Source organism: Sus scrofa, chromosome 4 (genome assembly GCF_054392235.1).
Source record: "Sus scrofa isolate SSC_HxYL_T2T_F1_AM1 chromosome 4, Sscrofa_HxYL_maternal_Yorkshire_Landrace_v2.0, whole genome shotgun sequence".
Lineage (NCBI taxonomy): Eukaryota > Metazoa > Chordata > Mammalia > Artiodactyla > Suidae > Sus > Sus scrofa.
This window is the reverse complement of record NC_139386.1, coordinates 95,983,554-96,011,177: the sequence shown is the minus strand read 5'-3', so window position 1 is coordinate 96,011,177 and position 27,624 is coordinate 95,983,554. Positions and strand designations below refer to the sequence as shown.

The 27,624-nt window shown below is 38.5% G+C and overlaps 1 protein-coding gene across 10 annotated transcripts; it reads left to right on the top strand.

Annotated features, from left to right (window-relative positions):
* Positions 1-44: 44 nt before the first annotated feature.
* Positions 45-27,624, top strand: LOC100156073 (interferon-activable protein 203). 10 transcript variants are annotated; one of them, XM_085021244.1, is made up of 11 exons: positions 45-281; positions 8,840-9,124; positions 10,306-10,439; positions 11,053-11,232; positions 13,093-13,257; positions 14,447-14,644; positions 15,825-15,899; positions 17,171-17,590; positions 19,664-19,852; positions 26,985-26,998; positions 27,314-27,624. In XM_085021244.1, exons 2-11 carry the CDS (start codon positions 8,860-8,862, stop codon positions 27,429-27,431), a joined length of 1,758 nt encoding a protein of 585 aa, XP_084877370.1. In that variant the 5' UTR covers positions 45-281; positions 8,840-8,859; the 3' UTR covers positions 27,432-27,624. The 10 variants fall into 10 exon arrangements, with proteins under 10 accessions (XP_084877370.1, XP_084877377.1, XP_084877371.1 ...); XM_085021251.1 differs by having other exon boundaries at positions 14,391-14,644; XM_085021245.1 differs by lacking the exon at positions 15,825-15,899.

Sequence of the window (27,624 nt, the reverse complement as noted above, 5' to 3'; positions counted from 1 at the left end):
AGTCTCAAAATTGTTTCATAACTTCTCTCTCTACAGGAAAGCTCAGTATTTTTATGTGACTCTAGCCAGCACCCTTTTTTCTTGTTATCTTTAAAAAAAAAAAAAAAGAAAGAAAAACTTTTACTTCTGCCCTTCTGGAGGTTATAAAATTTTGCATTCAGTCTCTGACAGATTTACTGATTTATCATCCTACTTAAACAAAATAAGCAGTGATTTCTGCACTTCTAAAGAAAACCTCAAGATCTGGACTTGAGAAGAAAGTGGAAGAAATTGCCACTGAGGTAAGACCAGCAGGGATTTCTGTAGACAGCTGTGGGTACCTGGTTGATAACCCAAGATGATAAGGAGAAGTTTAGTTATGAAGCATTTGGAGGAAAAGTATTGGTATCAACTACATTCAGAAAAGGGAAAACAACAGTAGCTTGATTCTTATTTTCTACTGCCTAGACAAATAATAGACATTTTATTTTGCCCCAAATGAAGCCTAAACAAAGGCGGGTGCATTTTGACTACAGAAGGTATTAAAATGTTTTTCTCAGGCAGTTCCTGGCATAAGTTGTATTTAGAGGAAAGGGTTTGGTTTCCTTCCCTGGAGGATGCACAGGAAATTTGGTGACTATACTGGGTTCTGGGGTAAAAGTCAGAATAGGGGCAAGATAAAAGTATCATAAAATAATATTGAGAAAAAATACATTTGGGTATAAAACTGTATTGCATTACATTATCCTAATTTTAGAAAACATGCACAGAGCAAAACAGAAAGTTTCGGTTCCACAAACACAGTTATGCAAACACGGCTTCATCTCTCTTTAGAAAGTTTAATTTTTTTTTTTTTAGGGTCCATTTAACACCAGTTGTTACTTCAGCTTCTTTTAGGATTACTTTCTGCTTTCCTGAAAATTAGTTTTTTGTTTTTGGTTTTGTTTTTACTGATGGCAAGGCATAGGTAAGAGGCAGAGAGAGTCAATTACAAATAGATTTCTTTTGTCTACTTTAAGAATTTGTTTAAAGACTTTCTGCATAGCCCGACACTATAATATTTCATATGTACTTGACTAGAATATAAGATTTTTAATATTGATTTCAGAATCTTATGTATATTAGATAAACCTTATTAATTATACTTATTAATTGGGTTGGTCAAATTTTTGAAGTCTTTATGGATTTTTTTCTTGCCTTGCTCATTTTGTAATTGCGACATATACCGAAATTTCCTACCATAAAATTATGGGGGTTTTGTCCTTGAAATTCTATATAATTATGTGCATATGTGTATATGTGTGTGTGTGTGTGTACACATGTATGTATGGAGAGACATATCCTACATAATACTACAACTGTAATTTTATATTTTAACATACAAATCATGTTATAAAATATAATATGTAATATGGTGCTATGAAGAATACGAATAAAAATAATATATTAGTAGGTAAACACGCAATTAAAATTGTTATATCTCCCTAAGATTTGAAACTTTCATCATTGTATTGTGCTCTGCTGATATTTTTATCTCCAGATCTATCTAAAGCCACACCAATACACATAATCTGCTTTTCTTTTTAGTTACTCTTTGCATGAAAATATATGTTTCTTTTATTTTTCCACCTTTCAGTGATCTTTTGTTGACAGTACATTGGCAGATTTCTTAAAACCAAGTTGACCAGTGGTCGCTTAAGCTTAACCCGTTAGAGTCTTTACGACTATGCTGGCAATTAACACATATTGTCTTGTTTCTGCTATCTTCATTTCAATTTATACTTCTATATTCTCCTTTCCTGAATTTTTTGGGGGAGAGGGTTTGGGATTTTTGTTTTTGTTTTGTTTTGTTCACATATTTCTATCTTACCATTAAGACAAATACTTTGGTGAACTGCCTTATACTTTTTCCTTCCTCCCTCCACCATGTTGGTGTACTTCCTGCTTCTCTTCTCTTCAATCGGCTTTATTTTTTAAGGCATAGACACACCTAATTAAGTTTTCACCCTTACTTACCTTTTAACTTACAGTTTTTCTTGACTTCACATATTATCTTTTCAAATATTGCTTCCAACAGATGTTTCCATGTGGGTCTTTCTCTGGCAAAATGTCCAAAGCCTTAAATATAAGAAAATGGTTTTTGAGGCCCTCATATTTGGATAATTACTAGATTAAAATTTTTAGTCTAAAAATTATGTTCCCTCAAGATAGATTGGAAGTACCTCTTCTGATACACCTGAGACTAGATATGTTTTAAAATTCACAGTCTGGAATCTTCAGAAAGGCTAATGAATATACTTTATTATTTGGGGGAAAGGAGCCAAGATCTGCATTTTATATTTTTTTCTTTCAGTTTTATTGAGATATAATTGACATACAACACTGTATAAGTTTAAGGTATAAAGCATAATGATTTGATTTACATACATCATGAAGATAATCACAGTGAGACTAGTGAACATTCATCATCTCATAGAGATAAAAACTAAATAAAAAATGTTTTTCTTATGATGAGCACTCTTAGATTGACTCTTTTAATAATTTTCATATATAACAGGCAGAAGTGGTAATTATATTTATCATGTTGTACATTACATCCCTAGTATTTATTTATCTTAAAACTGAATTTTTTTTTGTTTTTTTTTTTGTCTTTCTGGGGCTGCACCCATGGCATATGGAGGGTCTCAGGCTAGGGGTCAAATCAGAGCTACAGCTACCGGCCTATACCACAGCCACAGCAAAGCAGGATCCGAGCTGTGTCTGTGACGTACACCACAGCTCGTGGAAATGGCAGATCCTTAACCCACTGAGCAAGGCCAGGATCGAACCTGCAACCTCATGGTTCCTAGTCAGATTCATTTCCACTGTGCCACAACAGGAACGCCTTATAACTAGAAGTTTTTATCCTGTGAATGCCTTTATCCAATTCTTCCCCCGACTCCATTTCCACCACTAGATACCACAAATCTGATCTCTTTTATCTATGAGTTTGTTTTTGCAGTGTAATTGACCGACAAAATTATGGGAGTTCCTGTTACATAACATAGAGATTCGCTATTTCTGTACATTTCAAACCAATCACCACAATAAGTCTAGTTATATGTCACCATACAAAGATATTAGATACTTATTGACTATATCCCCCACACTGTACATTTCATACCCTTGACATTCATTTTGCAACTGGAAGTCTGTACGTCCTAATCTCTCTCACTGATTTCATTGCTCTTCCACCTGCACCATCTGGACAATGTCTACTGGTTCTCTGAACTTATAATCTATTTATATTTGGGTATATTTGTTCATTTGTTTTGTTTTTTGTTTTTTAGATTCCACATGGAAGTGAAACCACACAGTATTTGTCTTTGTCTGACAAATTTCACTTAACATGATGCCCTCTAGTTCCATCCATGTTTTTGCAAATGGCAAGATTTCACTCTTTATCATGGCTGAGTAATAATCCATTGTGTATATTTACCATGTCTTCTTTATCCATTCCTCTGTTGATAGACATTTAGGTTGCTTCCTTATCTTGGCTATTGTAAATAGCCCTGCAATGAACATTGGGGTGCATGTATCTTTTTGAATTATAGTTTTCTCCAGAAATATGCCCAGGAGTGGGATTGCTGTGTCATATGGTAGTTCCATTTTTAGTTTTTTGAGAAGGCTCCATACTGTTTTCCAGTAGTTGCATCAATTTATATTCCTACCAGCAGGGTAGGAGAATCCCTTTTCTCCACACCCTCTCCAGCATTTATTGTTCATAGACTTTGTGATAATCGCCATTCTGACTGGTGTGAGGTGATACCTCATTATAGTTTTGATTTGCATTTCTCTAATAATTAGTGATGATGAGCATTTTTTCATGTGTGGGTTTGTTTTTTTGTTTTTGTTTTTGTTTTTTGCCATCTATCTGTTTTCTTTGGAGAGAAGTCTATTCAGTCCTTCTGCCTATTTTTTGATTGGGTTGTTTGTTTTTTTGATATTGAGCTGTATGAATGGAGATGGAGGAATCAGGCTCCCTGACTTCAGACTACCATACAAAGCTACATTAATCAAAAAAGTATGGTACTGACACCAAAACAGAAACATTATAGATCAGTGGAATAGAATGGGAAGCCCAGAAATAAACTCACACACTTACGGTCAACTAATCTACAACAGAGGAGGCAATTATATAGAATGGAGAAAAGACGGTCTCCACAAATAAGTGGTGCTGGGAAAACTGGATGGCTATACAAAAGAATGAAATTAGAACATTCTCTAACATTGTACACAAAAACAAACTCAAAATAGATTAAAGACCTAAATGTAAGACTGGATAATATAAAACTCTTCAGAGAAAAACATAGGCAGAACACTCTTTGGCATAAGTCACAGCAATATCTTTTCAGATCTATCACCTAGAGTAATGAAAATAAAAACAAAAATAAACAAATTAGACATAATCAAAATTTAAAGCTTTTTCACAGCAAGGGAAAACATAAACAAAATGAAAAGACAACCCACAGAATAGGAGAAAATATTTGTGTTACTATGCTGTTTTGATTACTGTAGCTTTGTAGTACAGTTTGAAATTAGGGAATGTGGTACCTCGAGCTTTGTTCTTCTCTCTCAAAATTGCATTGGCTATTAGAGATCTTTTGTGTTTCCAGGCAAATTTTAGATTTCTTTGTACTAGTTCCATGAAAAAATGCCATTGGTAATTTGGTAAGGATTTCATTGAACTGTAGATTCCCTTGGGTAATATGGTCATTTTAATAATATTAGTTCTTTCAATCCATGAACATTGTATCTTCCACCTATTTGTGTCATCTTCAATTTCTTTCAGCAGCATCTTACTGGTCTTCTACCTCCTTAGATTTATTCCTGGGTATTTTGTTATTTTTGATGTGATTGTAAATGGGATTGTTTTATTAATTTCTCTTTCTTATAGTTTGTTGTTGGTACAAGCAATATATTTCTGTATATTAATTTTGTATCCTGAAACATAAGCAAGTTCATTGATTAGGTCTAGTAGTTTTTGTTTGCTTGTTTTTTGTGGTGTCCTTAGAATTTTCTGTGTGTAGTATCATGTCATCTGCAAACAGTGACAGTTTAAATCTTTTCTTTACAATTTGGATTCCTTTTTTTCTTTTCCTAGTTTAATTTCTGTGGCTAGGACTTCTACTATTATGTTGAATAAAAGTAGTAAGAGTGAGTATCCTTGTCTTGTTCATATGCATATGATTATTTTAAGTTGCTGATCTCTTTAAGTATAAATGCATTTTAACAACCCTGCATTTCCTCCCCCAACTACGTTTACTGATTACTGTTTTGGCATTATATGTTACACTATATGTCTTATGTTCTACATATCTCTCAACAACTTATTGCAGATATAGATGATTTTATTACTTTTATCTTTTAACCTTCCTACTAGCTGTATATATGACTGATATTTTAACCTTTACCATATGTTTGCCTTTACCAATGAGATTTTTTTCCTACTGTGTTTCATGTTTCCTGTTTCATTTCTCTTTACTTTGAGAAGTTGCTTTAACATTTCTTATGAACCTAGTTTGCTGGTGCTGATTTCAGCTTTTGCTTGTCTATAAAACTTTAAGCTCTCCATGAAATAGAATGAAAACCTTGTTGGGTAGAGTATTCTTTTGTAGATGTTTCTTTTTCATCATGTTAAATATACCATACATTCACTTCTGGCCTTCAGAGTTTCTGCTGAAAAGTCAACTGATAGCCTGATGGGAGTTCCCTTATACATAATTTGTTGTTTTTCCCTTGCTGATTTTAATATTTTCCCCTTATCTTTAGTTTTTGCCATCTTTATATTGTGTCTTTGTATGGTTCTCTTTTGGTTGTTCCTGTTTCCTGTGCTTCCTGGAGCTGGCTATCTTTTTTTCTTTTTTCTTTCTCTCTCTCTCAAATTTTTTTTTTTTAGGGCTACATTCATGGCATATGGAGGTTCCCAGGTTAGGGGTCCAATCAGAGCTACAACTGCTGGCCTACACCACAGCTCACAGCAACACCAGATCTGTAACCCACCGAGCAAAGCCGGGAATTGAACCTGCAACCTCATGGTTCCTAGTCGGATTCATTTTCTCTGCACCACAGTGGGAACTCCTGGATGTCTTTTTCTTACCCAAGTTATGGAAGTTTCCAGCTATTCTGCCTTCAAATATGTTCTGTGCCCCTTTCTGTCTCTCTTCTCTTTCTGGGATCCCTCTAATAATATGATGAATGCTAGTATGTTTGATGTTGTCTCTGAGTTCTCTTAAACTGTCCTCATTTTTTTTTTCAGGTTGAGTGATTTCCATTGTTCTGTCTTCCAGCTCTCATATCTCTTCCTCTGTATCATATGATCTACTGTTGATTCCTTCTGGTGTATTTTTCATTTTAGTTATTGTATTCTTCATCTATGTTTGGTTCTTTTTTGTATTTTCTAATTTTTTATTAAAAAACTTCTAATTTGCACTCTGTTCATCCAATCTTCTCCCAAGTTCTTTAGGCATCTTTATGGCCATTGCTTTAAACTGTTTACTGGGTAGATCGTCTATCTCCCCTTCAGCTAGTTCTTTTGAGGTTTTATCTTGTTCCTTCATTTGGAACTTATTCCTCTGTAGCCTTATTTTGCTAAACTTGATCTTTTATTTCTGAGAATTTGGTGCATTGGTTAATATTTCCTGACCTTGGAGAATTCATCTTTTGTAGAAGATGTCCTATTCACCCTGACAGTCCACTACCTTCTGGTCCTAAGAGCTACATATTCAAGGATGCATAGTCCTATGTGGGCTATGTGAGTCTTTCTTTTGTGGCAAGCAGACTATTGTGAAGGTCTTGTAGGTGTGGCTGGCCCCAGTTGGTTGCCAAGCCCTGCCTTGTGTGGAGGCTACTTTTTGGTGGGGCTGGGTCACAAAGTGACTTGCTGTAGAACCCTTGGGGGTCCCAGGGGTAGTGCTGGCCCACTGGTAGACAGAGCCAGATTTTGGGTTAGGTGGTTGCAATTCAAGGGTTCCTGGATTTAATGTCAGCCTACTGGATGGAGCCAGTTCCTGACACAGCTGGCTATAGTTTCCAGGGTTTTCCAAAACTGGTGCTGGCTCACTTGTAAGTGGGGCTGGATTCTGAGGCAGCAGGCTGAGGAATCTAATGTGTCTCAGAACTGCAGTTGGCCTGCTGGTTGTTGGGGCTGGGGCCCAGTGGTCCCATGACTAGAATCACTCTGCTGATGGGCAAGGGCAGGGATCAGAGCTTAGTGGGACTAGGTCTGGTTCATTAGTGGATGAAGCCAGGCCCCAGGGCCTCTGGCTGCAAGGCCTTGGGAGTCATGATGCTGTCATAAGCCTGCTGGTGTTCGGGATTAAATCCTAGGGCCACTGGCTCAGGGGTACTAGGTGTCCCACAATTGTTTATGCCCTAATGGTAGGCAGGGCCATGCATGCCCAGGTGGTCCTAGGGTTGGTTCAAGTCTTCTGGTGGGTTAGGTGGCTTCCAACAAGGCAGAATGTTGGGCTGTGATATCCTGTGACTGGTTTGGGCCCATTATTTTATGGGCCTGAACTGTCTGAGGATGCTCATGTTCTCTCTAGAAGGAATAATTCAGAGCCCTTGGAATTTGAACTTTCCAATTATTAAAAAAAAAAAAAAAAAAAAGATGCACAAATACATGGTCCATAACTGAAAGAATACATGGCTTTAAACAGAAAATTGGAATGCATACCATATGTTAAGTTCATCAAGCAAGTGCACAGGAAGTCACAGAGGAGTGACACTTCCTCCCAAATCATGCTGCTGATAGTTTTCAGAAGACAAAGTCTCATTTGAGTCTTGAATCCTTTAAGGAGATGGTCAGAGGAAGAAAGATGGGAATGGCTTTCTAGGCCATGGAAAAGGAATTTACAAAGTCTCAAAACATGAAAAGGCAAGGTGTGTTGTATATTTCTAGAGCAAGAGTCATAAGAAATACAAAAATTACAGAGGTAAAAAGCATGCAGTTTATTCAAAGCCTTTTAAGCCAGGCCAAGGAGCAAGAAAGACATTTATTAAAGAGAAAAGGGGGAACTATATTGAAGGATGTCAAATGGTACAGAGCCATGGCTTTATAGAGAGATATCTGGCTCTATGAAAAGAATTATTAGAGAAATTAGGCCTGGAAGGAGGAAAACCAAGCACCCTTTGAAATAATTCCATCCAATAAATGTTATGATCCTGCCCTAGAGCGAAGGGTGAAGCCCCACAAAAGGACAGTGATAAGAGCACATAAGACACAAAAACATGGTCCAAGCCCTAGGAAGAGATGATATTAATGTAAACTGACTAGGGAAAAGCCAAGTATACTAGGGTTGGTTCCCCAGCTTGGGAAGTGCTATGGCAGAAGGATATATGTACAAGTTAAGAGGATACAGTCCATTTGTTCATAAGTTAATTTGCCATTTCAGTCCATTTGTTCATAAGTTAATTTGCCATTTCAGACATGGTGGGAAGAGTCATGAGCCAATAGGCAGACATTCAAAAGATAGACTGCAGCCCCAAAAAATAGGGGAGGAGGAATCAGGGACTTTGACACTAGATAGTGCATAGCGGACACACTGCAGCAATTGCTTATTTCCATACCTCCTTCCATCCTACCCATCCTCAACCTAAGTCAACTATCATCATTAAAAGGGGAGAATCTCTTAGAAGTTTATAACACAGCAGTTTTCAATCCATTTTCCACAGCAACACATCTGGTAATTAAGTCCCTTTTTGTCACACACACCCATGGATAACACTTTGACATGCACCACTTATTCACGTAAATATAACTATTCCCTTAAATTGTCTGTATAAATGTGTCCCAGTGTACGTTATTTCTGTCTTGTAGGCTCATCCATAACTTGAGCAATGGGGAATGAATTCAAGAGAATTGTTCTGCTGAAAGGATTCCAGCACATGGATGATTATCATTTTAAGATGATTAAGTCTCTACTGGCCCATGATTTAAGACTGACAAGAAAAATGCAAGAAGAATACGACAGAATTAAGATTGCCGACTTGATGGAAGAAAGGTTCCGAGGGGCTGCCTGTGTTGACAAACTAATAGAGTTGGTCAAAGGAATTGATGATATTAAACACCTTGTTAAACCTCTTCAAAAGGAGAAGTTAAAAGGTAATGAGGAAGAACCCCTCTTTCACTCTCTCTGCACTGTCCTCAACCTTAACTAGCACCCTGACTTGGTCATAGTTGAAACATCTCTTTCCTAATTTAGGACTCAGTAGCCATGATAATGGTAGTACTTTAGATGCCAACAAGTTGACAACTTAGAGAATGCCTTTCCTACAAAGAGGCCTGATGTAGTGCGGGTATATTTTGGGAGTGTGGGTAAAGAAAAAATTAGGAGTTGGTGAGAAAGACTGAAGTTTTACATTGGAAAAGTTAGACAATGATAAAACAAAATTAGAAAGTGTAACTTTTTGAAATATTTAAGTAAGTTAATATGCATGCTTTGTTACCATATTTACTCTGTCATTATTATATTTTCTTGTAACAAATAAGAGGCAGTACTTAAATAAAATCCTACCTCTCGGAGTTCCCGTCGTGGCGCAGTGGTTAACGAATCCGACTAGGAACCATGAGGTTGCGGGTTCGGTCCCTGCCCTTGCTCAGTGGGTTAACGATCCGGCGTTGCCATGAGCTGTGGTGTAGGTTGCAGACATGGCTCAGATCCCGCGTTGCTGTGGCTCTGGCACAGGCTGGTGGCTACAGCTCCGATTGGACCCCTAGCCTGGGAACCTCCATATGCCGCAGGAGCGGCCCAAGAAATAGCAAAAAAGACCAAAAAAAAAAAAAAAAAAAAACCTACCTCTCAGAGGTGTGAAGAACTTGCTTCTTATAAAACAACTGGATTAGAAAAAGGTATTTTAAAAAGTCAAAGTCCAATATCAGCACTTTAATCACATCACAGATTATATTTTCTTTTACTGGCTTCAGTAATTCAAATAGATCTCCTAAAGGAATTGACCCACCATCAGCATCATGAAAACTTTAGACTCTTAGTGGAAAATATAGGATAAGTGAAGTGTCAAAGGTGTTAACTGAGGTACACAGGAATCTAAAGGTTAAGAAGGATGTGCTCATTGCACACAGGAGAAGAAAGGAAACCACTGGGGAAGTCTGAGTCAGAACCTGTACCCATGTTACTACCGCCAGCCACCTGTGGCTAAGCTAAACTAATGCAATAGAGGCAGATACAAGCATAAGCAGGAACTGAGAGGAAATAGTTTTGAAGGTGTTTCCGCTGTCTTAGACCAGCTCCTTTGGATTTATCATGCTCACTTTCACTGCATCAGTTTTAAGGAGACTCAATGCAAAAGAAACCGCTTCAGCAAAAAAAAGAAAGCAGAATGAATCCAGTACTGATGAATCGACATCCGCCACAAATGAAGCTTCGGGATCTGAATCAACCAAGAATACACCTATGAAGGTAGGATGGCTAAGGTGCCACTGAAGGAGCGTCTACCATGGCTCTTCCACTTTTTACCTTCTTACAAACACCTCATTTGTTATTTAATTTTCAACATGCAAACAGAAGAATCAGGGAAAAGGGAACACCAGCAGTAGAATGAAAATGAGTTTCAGAGTCAGCAAATTAATAGATTCTGATCATTCATTATGTTTCTGAACTACTATGCACTTAAATTTGTGTCACACAATGTCCTATGATGGAAATAGGAAATCATTACCCTGCTTTTAGATATTTACTAAAATGATAATCAGATTAGGTAAACAGCTTGCCAAAGTCTACCCAAAAACACTAAATTTAAACTTGAATTTTCTAAATCCAAGTTCATTGTTCTCATCAACACAAAAGTGAGTAAGGAGTGACATGTATAAAGTTTTCCCAACATATATGTACAACATATATGTACATGGCTTCCCTTCTGGGGAATGGACTATATGTAGTTCCCTGTAGCTCCCAAAGACATAAATTTTAATATAATAAGAACCTAGTAATAAAGAGTTGATTTTCTCAGCAGGAAAGATGTGTTTCATTTTATTGAAAATTATTAACTGGGGGGCGGTTATCCTTCTTTCAGAAAAATAAAACCACAGAAACTAATGAATCTAAAAGGAGGAAGCTAACCCAGGAGGAAAGTCAGCTCCCAGGAACTTCCAGGCAGCTCCTAGAGTCAGCAACCAGCACACAGTCCACTGAGAGCCTTTTCCAGACTCTTCAAACGCCTGCACCAACCCCATCCAGAATTTCCTCCACCAAGGTACCATTTTCCTGTTCCCAATATTTGTTCCTCCCTATAACATATTATAATAATTCCATGACCTCTAGAGAGTTTCTCAGTAATAATCCCTTACTATATACAATTTCTTTCTATAATAAAATCACTCATTAATGTATCAAATGCAGGTATTGAGATCTCAGTGTATTATAAATCCTAGGTATGCATTTATTAAATAATTCCTGACTTCAGGAAGGTGACTATCTTATTTTGGCCCAGAAATAGGGAGTGGGAGTGGCCAGACAATTAGACATGAATATGAGAGTCTGGAGTTCCCGTCGTGGCACAGTGGTTAACGAATCCGACTAGGAACCATGAGGTTGCGGGTTCAGTCCCTGCCCTTGCTCAGTGGGTTAATGATCCGGCGTTGCCGTGAGCTGTGGTATAGGTTGCAGATGCGGCTCGGATCCCGCGTTGCTGTGGCTCTGGCGTAGGCCGGTGGCTACAGCTCCGATTCAACCCCTAGCCTGGGAACCTCCATATGCCGCGGAAGCGGCCCAAGAAATAGCAACAACAACAACAAAAAGACAAAAAAAAAAAAAAAATGAGAGTCTGTTTGTCCCCTACATTTCAGTTTCCTTTCACCTCTTTCCACTTAGCCATACTTCTAGATTAGTTCATAGCATCCCATGCTCGTTTCCATGTCAGACATTTTGACCTAGTCTATTTCCTTGATTTGGAATTTACTTACCTGTCTTTTCACTGGCCCAGATATATTCAACCTTCAGGTACCAGACTGAATTCCTTCCTCAAGCAAATCCTCACTTAAAAGAAACCCTCCCCGGAACTGGTGTTGCTGTGGCTCTGGCGTAGGCCAGCAGCAACAACTCCTATTAGACCCCTAGCCTGGGAACCTCCATATGCCTCGGGTGGGGCCCTAAAAAGGACAAAAAGACAAAAAAAAAAAAGAAACCCTCCCAGAAAAGGATCAGACACTCTCATTTATCACCTCCATAGGACCCTTTACTATTCCTTTATAGTACTTATCACAACTGTAATAAAACTGCATTTTTCTTCTCTACTAAGCAATAAGCTCAGAGTATAGGTACTCTGATAGAGAGAGACAAGACAGGGGTGGGCAAGAGATTTCATACTTGTAGGCATCATCTCCTATCTCAACCTACATGCAACCCAGGACTAGGGAACCTGTATGGATGGGGAAAGATTGCCTCAAGACAACATGAAAAGTAGGCAGGAGCAGAATTGAAGTCACTTTCTCTAACATAGTTTCTCACTCTAGACCCAAGCTTCCCTCTGACTCAGACTACATCCCCACCAGCACACCGCATATGCCACTCAAAGACAGACCTCCCATATAAAGAGACACTCCAATTTGGGAGGTTGTTTTCTTATTGCCATTGTTTTTATTAGTTCCAGAGTCCATCTTTCTCCCAATAATCTTTCCCAAAAGGTCAGTGGGTTCTTAAGAGCTTGAGGAACAGATATCAGAAACTCACTTGCATAGTTTCTTGATGAGAAAGTCATAGTTAATAACCATCCTGAAGTTCAGCCAACTTGGTACTGAAATTTGCTTCTCTTGCAACCTGGGAAGGTTACCTACCTGCTTAGACCAGTGTGCAGGAGACGTAGAGCCCAGAATCCATCCCAAACCAGTGAAATTTCATCTGAGCTTGTAATATTTGGAGAGTGAAATTTGTTATCCTAGCTGAGGTTAGAGGAGGCTAGGTAATACAGGTATCTGAATGTGTGGTATTATTCCAAGGGAAAAAATATTGAAAAAGTTAATTTTCTACATTGAAAAAAAAGAAAAAATATTGTGTTCTGTGTGACTTTTAGTAATCATTATGAAGAAATAATGGGAAAAAATGTATTTTTCTCCAGGAAAAAAAAGACACAACCACCAAAGCTAATGACTTTAAAAAGAAGGTATCTCACAAACAGAGTCAGCTTCCAGGAACTTCAGCAGCCAGCGCATGCCCAACCCAAAGCTCTTATCAGATGATGCAAATGTGTCTACCAGCCCCATCCACCAGTTCCTCAGTCAAGGTACCAGCTTCTTGTTCACTCTTTGTACTTCCTTACAATATAAGTATAAGAAATAACATAATCTAATTTCTCACAGTATACCATTTATTTAATAAAATCACAAATCAGTGTATGTTTTCAGATGCCACTCTATTCTAACTCCTTGACTATTTACAAGGCATATGTTTGTGAAATCATCTCTGACTTTGAGAGAGTTACTGTCTTGTGTTGAGTAGAAAGAGTGGGGGAAGGTGACCCAACAAGTCAAGATAAATGTGTGTTCCCCCTTTACATCCCACTTTCCTTTGGCCTGTGTCCCCTTTGCTCACTGACCACCCTACAGGGTATTTTCAAAATTCCATACTCCTTCCTACATCAGGTGTTTTGACATATACTACCTTCTTAGTTTGGGACCATTTGCCCTGATTCACCTCTGGTTCATGTGTCTTCAATCTTGAGGTGCAAACTTGAGTCTCTTCCTTGGGCATTGTCCTTATTGATACATCCTCCCAGAAGACATTAGATATTCTTCTTACCTGCTTTCAAAGATGCATTTCCTTTCCCTTTTCAGCACTTATCGTAACTGTAACAAGTGTACATTTGTCTTCCTTGCTGTACAGTAACATCAGATCATAGGTGCTCTTTCCCAGGGAAAGACCAGATCAGGGTGGAACAGCGAGTACACACCAGTGTGTGTCAACTCATCCTAACCTGCCTTTGCTCTGCCCGTGGTTACCTTCACCCAGGAGGATAATACCAAGGTGTGCAGAAAATTAGCAAGCAACTTGAGGAATAGGCAAAAGCAGCATTTAAAACACTATTCTCTAGAAGAGTTTGCTACCCCAGATACAAGCTGCCCAGGCTGAAGCTCCCAACACTAAGCCATATATACCAGCTGAAGACGTATTTCCTATTGACAAGATTTTTCCAGTTTTGTTTTGTTATTGTTGTCATTCCTGTTAGCTCAAGAATGAATAATTCCCTATATAGTCTCCAGATTTTATTTATGAGTTGGAACTAGTAATCTATGCCCGTTTGCCTCTAGGTCCATGTGGCCTTGGTCTAGTCATTGAAACCTCAAGGCTCACAGTCTCTGCTATGACACTGACATATGCGAACATCTAAAGACAACTCTATTTTTTCTGTGAATACAGGCTTGGAAATAACATGTTCTAAGATTAGTTATCTAATATTGAAAACCATTAACCAGGAAGAAGAAAAAAAATGTATGTTCCTTCTGAAAAAAGAAGGCACAACCACTAAAACTGTTGACTCCTCGAGGATGAAACGACCCCCAGTGCAGAGTCAGCATCCACAACTCTCAACATACAGCATGTACTCAACTGAAGCCTGCCTCCAGATGCCTCAGATGCTGTCACCAACCCCGGCCAGCAGTCCCTTAGCCAAGGTATGGATTCCTTTTTTCAGAATTTGCTAACCTTACAATACGATGACTGAGCTCAACAGAACTTTCCACTGATCCCCGGCAGTGTACAATTCTTTATTAAATCACTCATGTTTTTATCAGGTGTGCATTTTGAGATGCTACCTACATTCGAATTCCAACTCTAATTGGGCTGCCTTCTCCATTAGAGTCATCCATGACCTAGTGTGCACCTGAATCATTTCTCTTCAGTAGTGGGTATAATTAGTAATTTGTTTCATTTTAATTTTGTGTTTCCCTCATTACACAATGGAAGAGAGAACTTAGGGTGCAAGAAGGTGGAGGAATACAGAGACAACAAAAGCTCTATCACTGATTCCTTATCTTTTGTTTTGTATTATGTAAATAATATCATCTTAGATATTAGAAAATGCAGAAAAATAGACGAAAATAATTAATTTTAACTATCCGAAATCTCCCCTCTATCAAGTGCTGCATTTTGGTAAATAGGTTTTCTGATTTTACCTTTTGTTATGTGTATACTAAGGATATCAGTTTGTCTTAAGTTGATTACATTACACATTTTTTTTCTATAATCCAGGGATTTCTTTCTAACCTACTATGTATACCTTAAAGTGCTGTTTAATTCAAGCAATATAAATTACTATTTTAATGTAAAAAATAATTACATGATTAAAAAAATTGAAAATAATTGCATGGTTATTTCATGCAATTATTAATTTACATGAAATTTAACTTGCATTACTTTAATTTTACTTTTATGCAAATTTAAGATAGTTCTTTACTATTTGATGTTAGGTTATTTCCAGTGTTCCCTATACCCACAATGAACATAATAACATGTGTCCATCAGGTCTTCTTTCATGACCCTGAGTGTAGATATATAATTTTTTTCCTTATGTCCAATGCCCTTGTTGTCAAGGTGCTGCTGTTGTTACTATTATGAGATTTGTTGTTACTGATTGACTTGCCCTGGGAATGGGCATCCTAATGCAGGGAGAATTGATCACAATGATAAGTCAATCAGAGGCAAGCCCCATGACCCACATGACCCACGAGAACCTGACTGTACAGGCCAAACCACAAGGAGAACTGCTAGTCCGTGGAGGTAGCTAACCTGTCTCCATAAACTGGTCCCTAGGGCTCCCATGACCCATCTTCATCTTCATACTGCCTCTTACAGATCAGTAGCCTCCCCTCCAACTCAAAGTGCTCTCCTGACACCCAGAAATGGTGCCGGCCACTGGGGAGACAGGAGGTAAGAGAAAAGTTCCCCTGATACCTGATTTTTCCTTTGGTATTCTTCTCTGGCTGTCCTGCCACTATTCTAACAGGATAGCATTAAGGAGGAAAAACCTTCCCTCTATTTGTCTGAGTTCTTGGCTTAGATCTGTTTATTAAAGATTAACAAGAAAAAAACAATGACAAGCAAAAGTTTATTAACACATATACCTCATACATACATAGAAAATAGCCCCAAAAGTGAGTAACTCTGAGGTGGGCTAAGCCACCAGCTTAAATACCATCTTCAGCAATAAGGCAGAAGGAAGAAAAGTGTCTGGAGGCCAGGTAGAGGAGGTTATCTGGAAAATCAGAATAAATAGGGGTGATGTTTGTTACGCAGATTTAAATCAGTTTCTCTCCTGGTGATAGTCTCTTGAAATTTAGAATCATCCTTCTCTTCCTGGCACACAGGGGCAGACACCCTTAGAAATGGAGATTTAATTAATAAATTCACATTTCCCTTATAAAAGGACAAGTTCCATTCTGTTTTTAGAGCTTCCTCTATGTATGCTGTTTCTCAAAATAATTAGCTTAATTCTGTGCTGAAGAAATATATTTTGGGGTGGCTGATTCTGCTATTCTTCAAAATGTCATTTATCCAGGACATTTCCACATTAGGGAAGTTCATGAAATTCTTGCAATGACTGTCTTACTAGCCCCTTTTCAACACACTGCCTTCAGGAAAAGGGACTTTCTAACTTGGGTCTTTAAATTGCCACATGTACTGGAGTGAAATCAATGATTACTGACTGGAGCCATGCCTTACTTTCAGTGCTATTAAGGGTGACTTATTTTCATCCCTACTTATATCTTATTTTGAGTTGATGAATGAAATCAAGTTGATAAAATGAGTTGATGGGATATTTAAAATGTTTTTTTTAATCCTCATCTCAATTAAGAGCACAACAGTACTGCTATTGCCCACTGCCTCTGTACTCTGCATAGCTCTGGGAGAAATACTTTTTCCCCTGGATTATTACCTTAAATACATATGTATATATATGTATGCTTCCTACCACCCCAAAACAACAAAAAAGAAGAAAAATCACTGTTTAAATCTTCTCCATTTCTTCCATTAGATTATTTATACCATGTCTTTGTTTAGTTTTTTTTTTTCCCCACATCTACCCAATTATGTTCTTTGTTGAGGCTCAGCATTAAAGCTGAGATGATTCTCATTATTAAAGGGTGAATCTGCATTCCTTTTCGTAATAGTGCCTGTTTTTGGTATGTGCTTCTAAGTAGAAACCAAGATTGAAGGTGGTGCCGAAAGAAGCTTCCAAAGAGGATGGTTTCCACAGTGGCCCCAAGGAAGTGATGGTGTTGAAAGCCATGCAACCATTTACGTATGATGTCAGAGATGGCGAGAGAAAGATGTTTCATGCCACAGTGGCTACTGAGAACCAGTTCTTCCAAGTGAAGGTTTTTCATGTCGCCCTGAAGGAGAAGTTCATCCCAAAGAAAATCATTGCCATATCAGATTATTATGGCCGCAATGGGTTCCTGGAGTTGTACAGTGCCTCATCTGTGTCTGAGGTTAACACTGACCGAAAGATGGAGATCTCTAAAAGCTTGATTCAAAAGGCAAACGCAACTCCTAAAATCAGTGATCTTTACTTGCAAACTCTAGGAACATTTGTGAGTGGGGTGTATCTGGTGCATAAAGTAAGTCCACCATCGTTTTGCAATATTTCTTCTGCAACCCCAGAATGTGAAAGTCTTAGCCACCAAGTGAATTTGGTTAACTTCATGAACACAGGGACTCAAAGTCCCACAGACAGGGGATAGTTGGGTGGAGTCTTCATACTTCAGAATATAGGATAGATGGTCTCTTAACATTGTTCTTCCCAGGGTAACACCATGCAAGTTCTTTAGAAAGTGGTTCACCTGAAATTATGACATTTTAATCAGCTGTGCTGGTCCAGTCACAGCCACCCTGGTCCAACACAGTGCAGAATGTATATTTATTTATTTATTTATTTATTTATTTATTTTTGTCTTTTTGCCATTTCTTGGGCCACTCCTGCGGCATATGGAAGTTCTCAGGCTAGGGGTAGAATCGGAGCTGAAGCCGCTGGCCTACACCAGGGCCACAGCAACGCTGGATCCGAGCCGCGTCTGCAACCTACACCACAGCTCACGGCAACGCCGGATCGTTAACCCACTGAGCAAGGGCAGGGATCGAACCTGCAACCTCATGGTTCCTAGTCGGATTCGTTAACCACTGTGCCACGACGGGAACTCCCAGAATGTATATTTATATCTATCTATCTATCTATCTGTCGTCTATCATCTATCATCTATCTATACATATCTACATATATACAAATGTATATATGTAGGATTACATATATGCATACACACACACACCTATAGAGAGAGAGAAGAGAGCTCTCCTTATGATTTTGAGTTCTGCCCCATCTGTTTCAGGGACAGTTTAACTTAATTGTGAATAAGGAATTGCCCTTGTAAGCTTGAATTCCAGTTATGACAACCAGAGTAAGAAATCAGTCACCTACTCTGCCCTAAAATCCAGCTCTTATCAACAGCTAAGGTTTAGATCATCTCATTCATCAAAAAATTATTGAGCAGGAGTTCCCGTTGTGGTTCAGTGGTAACAAACCTGACTAGTGTCCATGAGGATGCAGGTTCAGTCCCTGGCCTCGTTCCGTGGGTTAAGGATACAGCATTGCCTTGAGCTGTGGTATAGGTTGCAGACTCGGCTTAGATCTGGTGTTGCTGTGGCTGTGGCATAAGCCAGCAGCAGTAGCTCAGATTCAGCCCCTAGCCTGGGAACTTCCATATACCTCAGGTGTGCCCCTCCCCAAAAAAGGAAAAAAGTATCGTTACATATTCCATTATATATGCCTTCTAGGGTAGTCTTTACTTATTCCCCTGTTGTTTTCTGTATACTCTGTTTAAGTGGCTATGCACAGGGGTTCCTACTGTGGCTCAGCAGGTTAAGGACCAGACATAGTGTCTGTGAGGATGTGGGTTCGATCCCTGGCCTTGCTCAGTGTGCTAAGGCTCCAGAGTTGCCCCAAGCTACAATGCGGCTCATATCCAGTGTTGCTGTGGCTGTGGTATAGGCTGGCAGCTGCAGCTCTGATTTGACCCCTAGCCCAAGAACTTCCATATGCCCCATGTGAGGCTCTAAAAAGAAAAACAAAAAGGTGACTATGTGCACATGGATTTGTTGAATTAATGAGTAAAGTAAGTGATATAAAAATTAGAACAATGTTACTAGATGATGTAGATTGAAGATTTGTAAAGATTAGGAAAGAAATGAATAAATAGAGAAAATAGAATAAAGACTTACATATTGAAATAATAATCTGCTTAGTGAGGACTTGCCACAATCTTTTTGAAGCTCATAATAAGACATGAATGGCCTTTCTTCTCTGTTCTCAGGAAGAGCCAAAGAAACTTTTAAAGGTTATCAGACCATGCTGTGTCCAAATTTCTTAAGAAATTTCAGCTCTTCTGAGATAGAAGGAGGAAAAATTAGGAGAGTAATCAATTTTTCTGGAAGAACCCAGTACAGACCTAAAGGAAGGAAAGATAGAGGATTTAAATGAAAGGATAAATCAAACAAGATATCTTACACTATTTGGTACCTGTAATTCTGGACCTCCAGCTCATATTAACCTGTCTGAGATAAAATCAGATATTTTTCAAAGTTGTGGAAATTCCTTATCCACTTCTCAGAAGATAGGTGCTAATTTTTTTCTTTTGCAGAAATTGGTGTGTAATGAATGCCTATATTATGAAATACAAGATAAAACAGGAGTGATGGAAGTCCTGGTTTACGGAAGACTGACCAGTGTCTACTGTGAAGAAGGTGATAAACTTAGACTCACTTGCTTTGAATTGGCATTAAGTGGAGAGAAGAGGCAGCTGAGATCTGTAATTCACAGTTTCATCAAGGTGAGAACTTCTGGGGGTCATCATTGTTCCAGAGTGGAAGTCTTTAAGAAAACTAGACTGCTGCTATTACACATAGAGTTTAGCATACAAAAAAAAACTAATCCTTGCCCTTCAGTGGGTATAAACTTTGTTTTCATTGTTCTTTTTTTTAAATATATTTTAATTCAAATTTTATATTGACATTTACAATGTTGTGCTATTTTCAAGTGTATAGCAAAGTGATTCAGGTATATACACACATACTCTTTTTCAAATCCCTTTCCATTATAGATTATTATAAGATATTGAATACAGTTCCCTGTGCTATGCAGTAGGTCCTTGTCATTTATTTAGTTTATATATACTAAGATGTATATGTTAATCCCAACCTTCCAATTTCTGCCTCCCCCACACACACTATCCCCTTTGGTAACCATAAATTTTTTTTCTATGTCTGTGAGTCTATTTCTGTTTTGAAAATAAGTTCATTTGTATCATTTTTTAGATTCCACATGTGTTATCATATGATATTTGTCTTTCTCTGTCTTACTTCACTTAATATGATAATCTTGAGGGCCATCCATTTTTCTGAAATGGCATTATTTCATTCTTTTTATGTCTGAGTAATTTCCTGTATATATCCATACATATATATATATTCATTCATGTGTCAATGGACATTAAGGTTGCTTCCATGTTTTGGCTATTGTTCATAATTAGTATTATATACATTGGGGTGCATGTATCTTTTCAAATTAGAATTTTCTCCAGATATATGCTTAGGAGTGGGATTACTGGATCATCTGGTAACTCCATTTTTAGTTTTTTAAGGATCCTCCATGCTGTTCTCCACAGGGCTCTACCAATTTACATTCCCATTAACAGTGTAGGAGGGTTTCTTTTTCTCTACACCCTATCCAGCATTTGTTATTTGTAGACTTTTTAATGAAGGCCATTCTGACTGATGTAAGGTGATTTGCGTATAATAACTGTAATAATAATAATTAATGATATTGAGTATCTTTTCATGTGCCGATGGGCCATCTATATGTATTCTTTGGATTACTGTCTATTTAGGTCCTCTACCCATTTTTTGATTGGGTTCTTTGGTTTTTTGATATTCATCTGTATGAGCTGTTTGTATATTTTGAAAATTAATCCCTTGTTAGTAGCATCATTTGCAAATATTTTCTCCCAGTCCATAGGTCATCTTTTCATTTGGTTTATGGCTTCCTTTGCTATGCAAAACCTTTTAAGTTTAATTAGGTCCTATTTGTTTATTTTTGTGTTTATTTCCATTTCTCTAGGAGACTGATTCAAAAAAGTATTGCTGTGATTTAGGTCAAAGAGTGTTCTGCCTGTTTTCCTCCAGGACTTTTACAGTATCCAGTCTTACATTTAAGTCCTTAATCCATTCTGAGTTTACTTTTGTGTGTGGTGATAAAGAATGTTCTAATTTCATTCTTTTCCATGTAGCTATCCAGTTGTCCCAGCATCACATATTGAGGAGACTGTCTGTGCTCTATTGTATATTCTTGCCTCCTTTGTTGAAAATTAATTGACCATAAGTGTGTGGGTTTATTTCTGAGTCTTCTATCCTGTTCCATTGTCCTATATGCGTTTTGTTGTTGTTTTTGTTTGTTTGTTTGTTGGTGGCTTGCACCATACAGTTTTGATTACTGTAGCTTTGCAGTATAGTCTGAAGTAAGGGAGCATGATTTTTCTGGCTTTGTTCTTCTTAAGATAGTTTTAGCTATTTGGGGTCTTTTGTATACCCATACACATTTTAAGACTTTTTTGTTCTAGTTCTGTGAAAAATGCCATTGGTAATTGGATAGGGATTGCATTGACTCTGTAGATTGTCTTGGGTAGTATGGTCATTTTTAACAATATCTTTCCTTTCAACCCAAGAACATGGTATATCTTTCCATCAACTTGTGTTTTCTTTAATGTTTTTAATCAACATCTTAAAGATTTCATTTAAGGATATTTTTAATCATATTGAAGAGAGAAGCTTCAGAGAGGCTAAAAAGGATATGATATCTAAGCTAAATATTATAGAATTGGTCCAATTTTCAAAGCATGTAAATTATTTAGTAAATTTGGGCTTCATTAAGGCAGATTTCTTTCAAACACTGACTCTGTGATTTGCTAGCCGACCATAAGTTAAATACTAGGAACCTCTGAGTCATAGTCTATAGAGTAGAATAAATAGCTTTTATCTCAGAAGATAGTTAACAGAGCTCATTCTAGACCTAAATGATCAATGATGCCCCTAAGCATTTCAGAACACAAAATTACCTGCCTTTAGTGAGATTCACACACTGGTCTACAACAGAGTTGGTTGGTTCTATGTGGCAAATTCCATGGGGTTTGTCACACTTACATACACACATCCATGGGGGATGTTTGGAACACTAAGAAAGGCTAACACAGGCATACCTTGTTTTAATGTACTTCACTGTGTTGTGGTTCACGGATACTATGAATTTTTTTTTTAATAAATTGAGGGTTTATAGCAATCCTGTGTAGAACAAGCCTGTTGGCTCCATTTTTCCAAAACACTTGTCACTATGAGTCTCTGTATCATGTTTTGGCAATTCTCATAATGTTTCAAGCTTTTTCATTAGTATTATATTTGTCGTGGTGATCTGTGATCAGTGATCTTTGATGTTACTGTTGAAATCGTTTGGGGATACCATGTACAGCACACCCATGTAAAATTTCTTTGATGAATGCTATGTGTGTTCTGACTGCTCCAATGACAGGTCATTTCCCCATCTCTTTCCCTCTCCTTGGACCTCCTTTTTCCCTGAGACAGAACAATATTGAAATTAGGCCAATTAATAATCTTACAGAGGCCTCTGAGTGTTCAGGTGAAAGGAAGGTCACATATCTCTCACGTTAAATCGAAAACTGGAAATAATTAAGCTTAGTGAGGAAGGCAAAAAAGAGGCCAAAAGCTTGGCCTCTCACACCAAACAGACAAGTTGCAAATGCAAAGAAAAAGTTTTTACTCTTACATGAATACATGAACAATAAGAAAGCAAAACAGCCTTCTTGCTGAAAAAGTTTTAGTGGTTTAGATAGAAGGTCAAACCACCCACAACATTCCTAGGTCAAGGCCTTAATACTCTTCGATTAGATGAAACCTGAGAGGTATGAGGAAGCATCAGAAGGAAAGTTTGAAGTTAGCAGAGGTTGGATCATAAGCTGTAAGGGAAGGCCATCTTCATACCATCAAAGTACAAGGTGAAAGAGCATGTGCTAATGTAGAAGCTTCATCTAAGTTGTGAAGAAGATCTAGCCAAGGTAATTGCTAAAGGTGACTACACTCAACAACAGATTTTCAAAGAAGATGAAACAGCTTTACATTGGAGGAAGATGCCATCTAGAACCTTTATAGCTAGAGAGGAGAAGTTAATGCCTGGCTTCAAAGCTTCAAAGGACAGGCTGACTCTCCTCTTGTTAGGAGTTAATGCAGCTGGTGACTGAATAAGTTGAAGCTGATACTCACTTACCATTCTGAAAATCCTTAGGGTCTTTAGGACTTGTGCTAAAACTATCCTGCCTCTGCACCCCCCCCCCTTTCTTTTTTGGCTTTTTAGGGCCACACCTATGGCATATGGAGGTTCCCAGGCCAGGGGGTCAAATCAAAGTTACAGCTGCCAGCCACAGCCACAGCCACAGCAATGCCAGATCCAAGCTGCATCTGTGACCTACACCACAGCTACGGCAACACTGGATCCTTAACTCAGTGAGCAAGGCCAGGGATCAAACTCACAACCTCATGGTTCCTAGTCAGATTCGTTTCCACTGCACCATGATGGGAACTTCCTGCCTCTGCCCTTTTAAATGGCGCAATAAATGAGGATGAAAGCACATCTGTTGACAACACAGTTTACTGAATATTTTAAGCCCACTGTTGAAACCTACCATTCAGCGGGGGGGAAAAGATTCACTTTAAAATATTACTGCTCATTGACAATGCACCTGGTCACTTGAGAGCTCTGATGGAGATGTACAAAGAGATTCATGTTGTTTTCACACCTATTAGAACAATATGCATTCTGCAGCCCACGGACCAAGGAGTAATTTTAACCTTCAAATCTTTTTATTTAAGAAATACATTTCACAAGGCTGTAGCTTCTGTTGTTATGATTCTTCTAATGGCTCTGGGCAAAATCAAATAAAAACCTCCAGGATTCGCCATTCTAAATGTCATTAAGAATATTCCTAATTCCTGAGAAGAGGCAAAAATGCCAACATGAACAAGACTCTGAAGAAAATTGATTCCAACCTCATGGGTGATTTTGAGGGCTTCATAACTTCAGTGGAGGAAGTAACTGCAGATGTGCTGGAAGTAGCTAAAGAACTAGAGTCAGAAGTGGGTCCTGAAGATGTGACTGAATTGCTGCAATCTTATGATAAAACCTTAACAAATGAGGATTTGTTTCTTATAGATGAGCAGAGAAAGTGGCTTCTAGTGATAGAATCTACTCCTGGTGAAGATGCTGTTGAATACTGTCGAAATGACAATAAAGGATTTAGAATATGACACAAACTTAGTTGGTAGGGTTTAAGAGGACTGACTCTAATTTGGAAGAAGTTCTACTGTGGGTAAAATGCTATTGTCAGTGAGGAAAAAAATTTCTCCTACCTTTCTAGGTTCTTCTGACAGGTTTAAGAATTGACTTGACATGAGACAGATTAACAGGAGAAAAATCAAACAAAAATTTAATAACATGTATACATCAGAGAGACCCAGAAAAAGTGAGTAAATCATCAGTCAGGCTGAAACCCTCATCTTAAATGCCATCTTCAGTTAATGGTAAAAGAGGATGTTGGAGGTAGTTGTTTGGAACTTCCAAGAGGAAGGAGGCAATTCACATGGAGATTGAAAAGCAAAGAGTTGGTAAACAAATGTTTCTGGGTCCTGCAGAGAGAGTGGGACACAGAGTGGACTCTGATCTCTCTCTGGGTCCTGCCTAGTTTTCCCCAACCACTTCTAGCCCCTATTCTTTGCAGATACCTCTGATGAAAACTTTATTCTGGGAACAAGCCCTTTATCTAAATTCTTTAGGCATCAAATGGGGAGGTAAAAAGAAAGACTTCCAGAATCTTCTGTTTCTTAAAAATAATCTGTCTAAATTAATTTTTATGCCAAAAAGACACATTTTGGGGTGGCAAGCTTTGCTCCCCTACACTATCAAATAGCAGTGCCTACTACAGAGAGATTTTCCATGAAAGGAAGAGTCAATCTATCCGGCAAACTTCATCATTGTCTGGTTTTAAGAAATTGCCACCACCAGCCCAAACTTCAGCGATCATCACCTTGATCAGTCAGCAGCCATCAATATCCAGGCAAGACCTTCCACCAGAAAAAAGACTACAGCTCACTGAAGATTCAGATGGTGGTTAGCATGTTTTAGCAATAAAGTGTTTTTTGATGAAGGCATGTGCATTAATGCCATTGCTCACTTAATAGACTACAGTATCATATAAATGTAACTTTTGTATTATCTGGGAAAGCAAAAAAAAAAAAAGTGTCATTTTATTGCAATATTCACTTTATTGCAGTGACCTGGAAGAAAAGCCACAATATCTCTGAGGTATGCCTGCACTGGAATGCAAACAGTTCAAACACAGAGGCTGACATATCCAGGCCCTCAGAATTGCACATGCTCTTAGATCTCTCCAGTTATCAAGCTCTCAGCTAGAAACCCCAACCTTCCTTCACAGCATTGCATCAAGAATACCTTTTTCCCCTTCATTCCGAAACTGAAACATCTAACTCAAACCCAGCCTAAAGCCAGAATAGGACTTGAACCCACAGTTTTTTTAATTAAAATCACTTGCCTGGAGTTCCTGTTGTGGCTCAGTGGTTAATGAATCTGACTAGAAACCATGAGGTTGCAGGTTCAATCCCTGGCCTTGCTCAGTGGGTCGGGGACCCGGTGTTGCTGTGAGCTGTGGTATAGGTTGCAGACATGACTCAGATCCCCGCATTACTGTGGCTGTGGTGTAGGCCGGTGGCTATAGCTCGAATTCGACCCCTAGCCTGGGAACCTCCAAGAAATGGCAAAAAGACAAAAAAAAAAAAAAAAAAACAAAAAAATCACTCGTCTGATGTATGGACTTACTGAGGCTGAGGTTCTTTGTGCCTCAATGCAGGGTGAGTTCAGCAAAAGACAAAGTGATAGGCGAGAAATTTATTTATTAAGATAGGATGCTTGTGAGGGATGCGGGCAGGCAGGAGAGGAGGCTTTGGCCCGAGAGCAACATTTTTATAATCTGAGGAAAGTAGAGACAGGGAAAAGCCTGACTTCTTCCTCATTCTTCTAGTAGACCTCAGGCTTACATCATTACTGCCTCCTTGGTATCCAGTAAGACAGTATCTGACCCTATGAGGTCAAACTAGGACTGTCATGGTGCTAATTCAAATCAGTTGGATGGTGGTAACATCCAAGCTAAAATATGTTGAATTATTTCAGGTTTCCTTATAATGAGGGTCTCCTACTTTGGAATGTCATCTTTCCCTTAAATTCCTGTCCTTGGTCCTAAGGATCATTATCTTGCTGAACTTGAACACAGGTCTCATTTTCTCTTTCACTTAATGACCTGAGGCATATCTCATGATTTTACTTAACGGTTTTATAGTTAAGCAAGACTGCCTTGTTCTACAATGTTCTGATAGATTTCGTGACCCATTATTAACTTACCGTGGATTCCCAAACTTCCCTAGCTTTCCCTCTCTATGGTTCCCTACTGGGAGTTCTACACCTACCTGTGTAACCATCCTACTCCATCCCTGTCACTTCCACCTTTCTTCCCAGTGAGAACTTTCCTTTCAGCTCTTGGCATTGAGTCCACCTGCTCCTTCTTCTCTCTTGTTCAACAACTCCTCCATGTACTCACGCTGAGTATGAGTTCATATCTCATTTCAAGGTCCCAACCAAGAATGAGGGGTTCTGGCGGGTGACTCAAAAGAGAGGAATTCATTAAAGGAGAAAGATGAGAGTGAGCGAAAAGTGTTTTTGATGGGAAGAGAAAAAGGGATGCAGCCCACTGCGGGGTGACACGGTGTGAGTAAAGGGAGAAATGTATAATCAGGGTCATCTCATGATTCATCTTTATCTCTTTCTTCTTCAAGGTCATCAAGGCCAGGTAAAGCAGGAAACCACAACTCCATCCTGATTCATATATGGAAGCCTCACTAGAGCTACTCTTCTAAAAACCTGGATGTCATTAATATTGATGTTTGCGGAGCTAAGATCTAAGTACAAGAAAAAATATACATACACATATGGTTGAAATAGAGCAATATATATATATACTCTTAATTTTTACGAATGGATGTTGAGATTATTTCATTTTCATTTTTATATTTTTCTGTACCATTTCGATGCAATAGTTTGCATCTACGAATTTTGTAATTTGGAAAAAACAATAAATGTTATGTTTGTTTGTTTTTTTCTAAAGACCTGCTTCCGGAGTTCCCGTCGCGGCGCAGTGGTTAACAAATCCGACTAGGAACCATGAGGTTGCGGGTTCGGTCCCTGCCCTTGCTCAGTGGGTTAACGATCCGACATTGCCATGAGCTGTGGTGTAGGTCGCAGAAGCAGCTCAGCTCGGATCCCATGTTGCTGTGGCTCTGGCATAGGCTGGTGGCTACAGCTCCGATTCAACCCCTAGCCTGGAAAACTCCATATGCCTCGGGAGCGGCCCAAGAAATGGCAAAAAGACAAAAAAAATAAAAATAATAAATAAAATAAAGACCTGCTTCCCTAGGA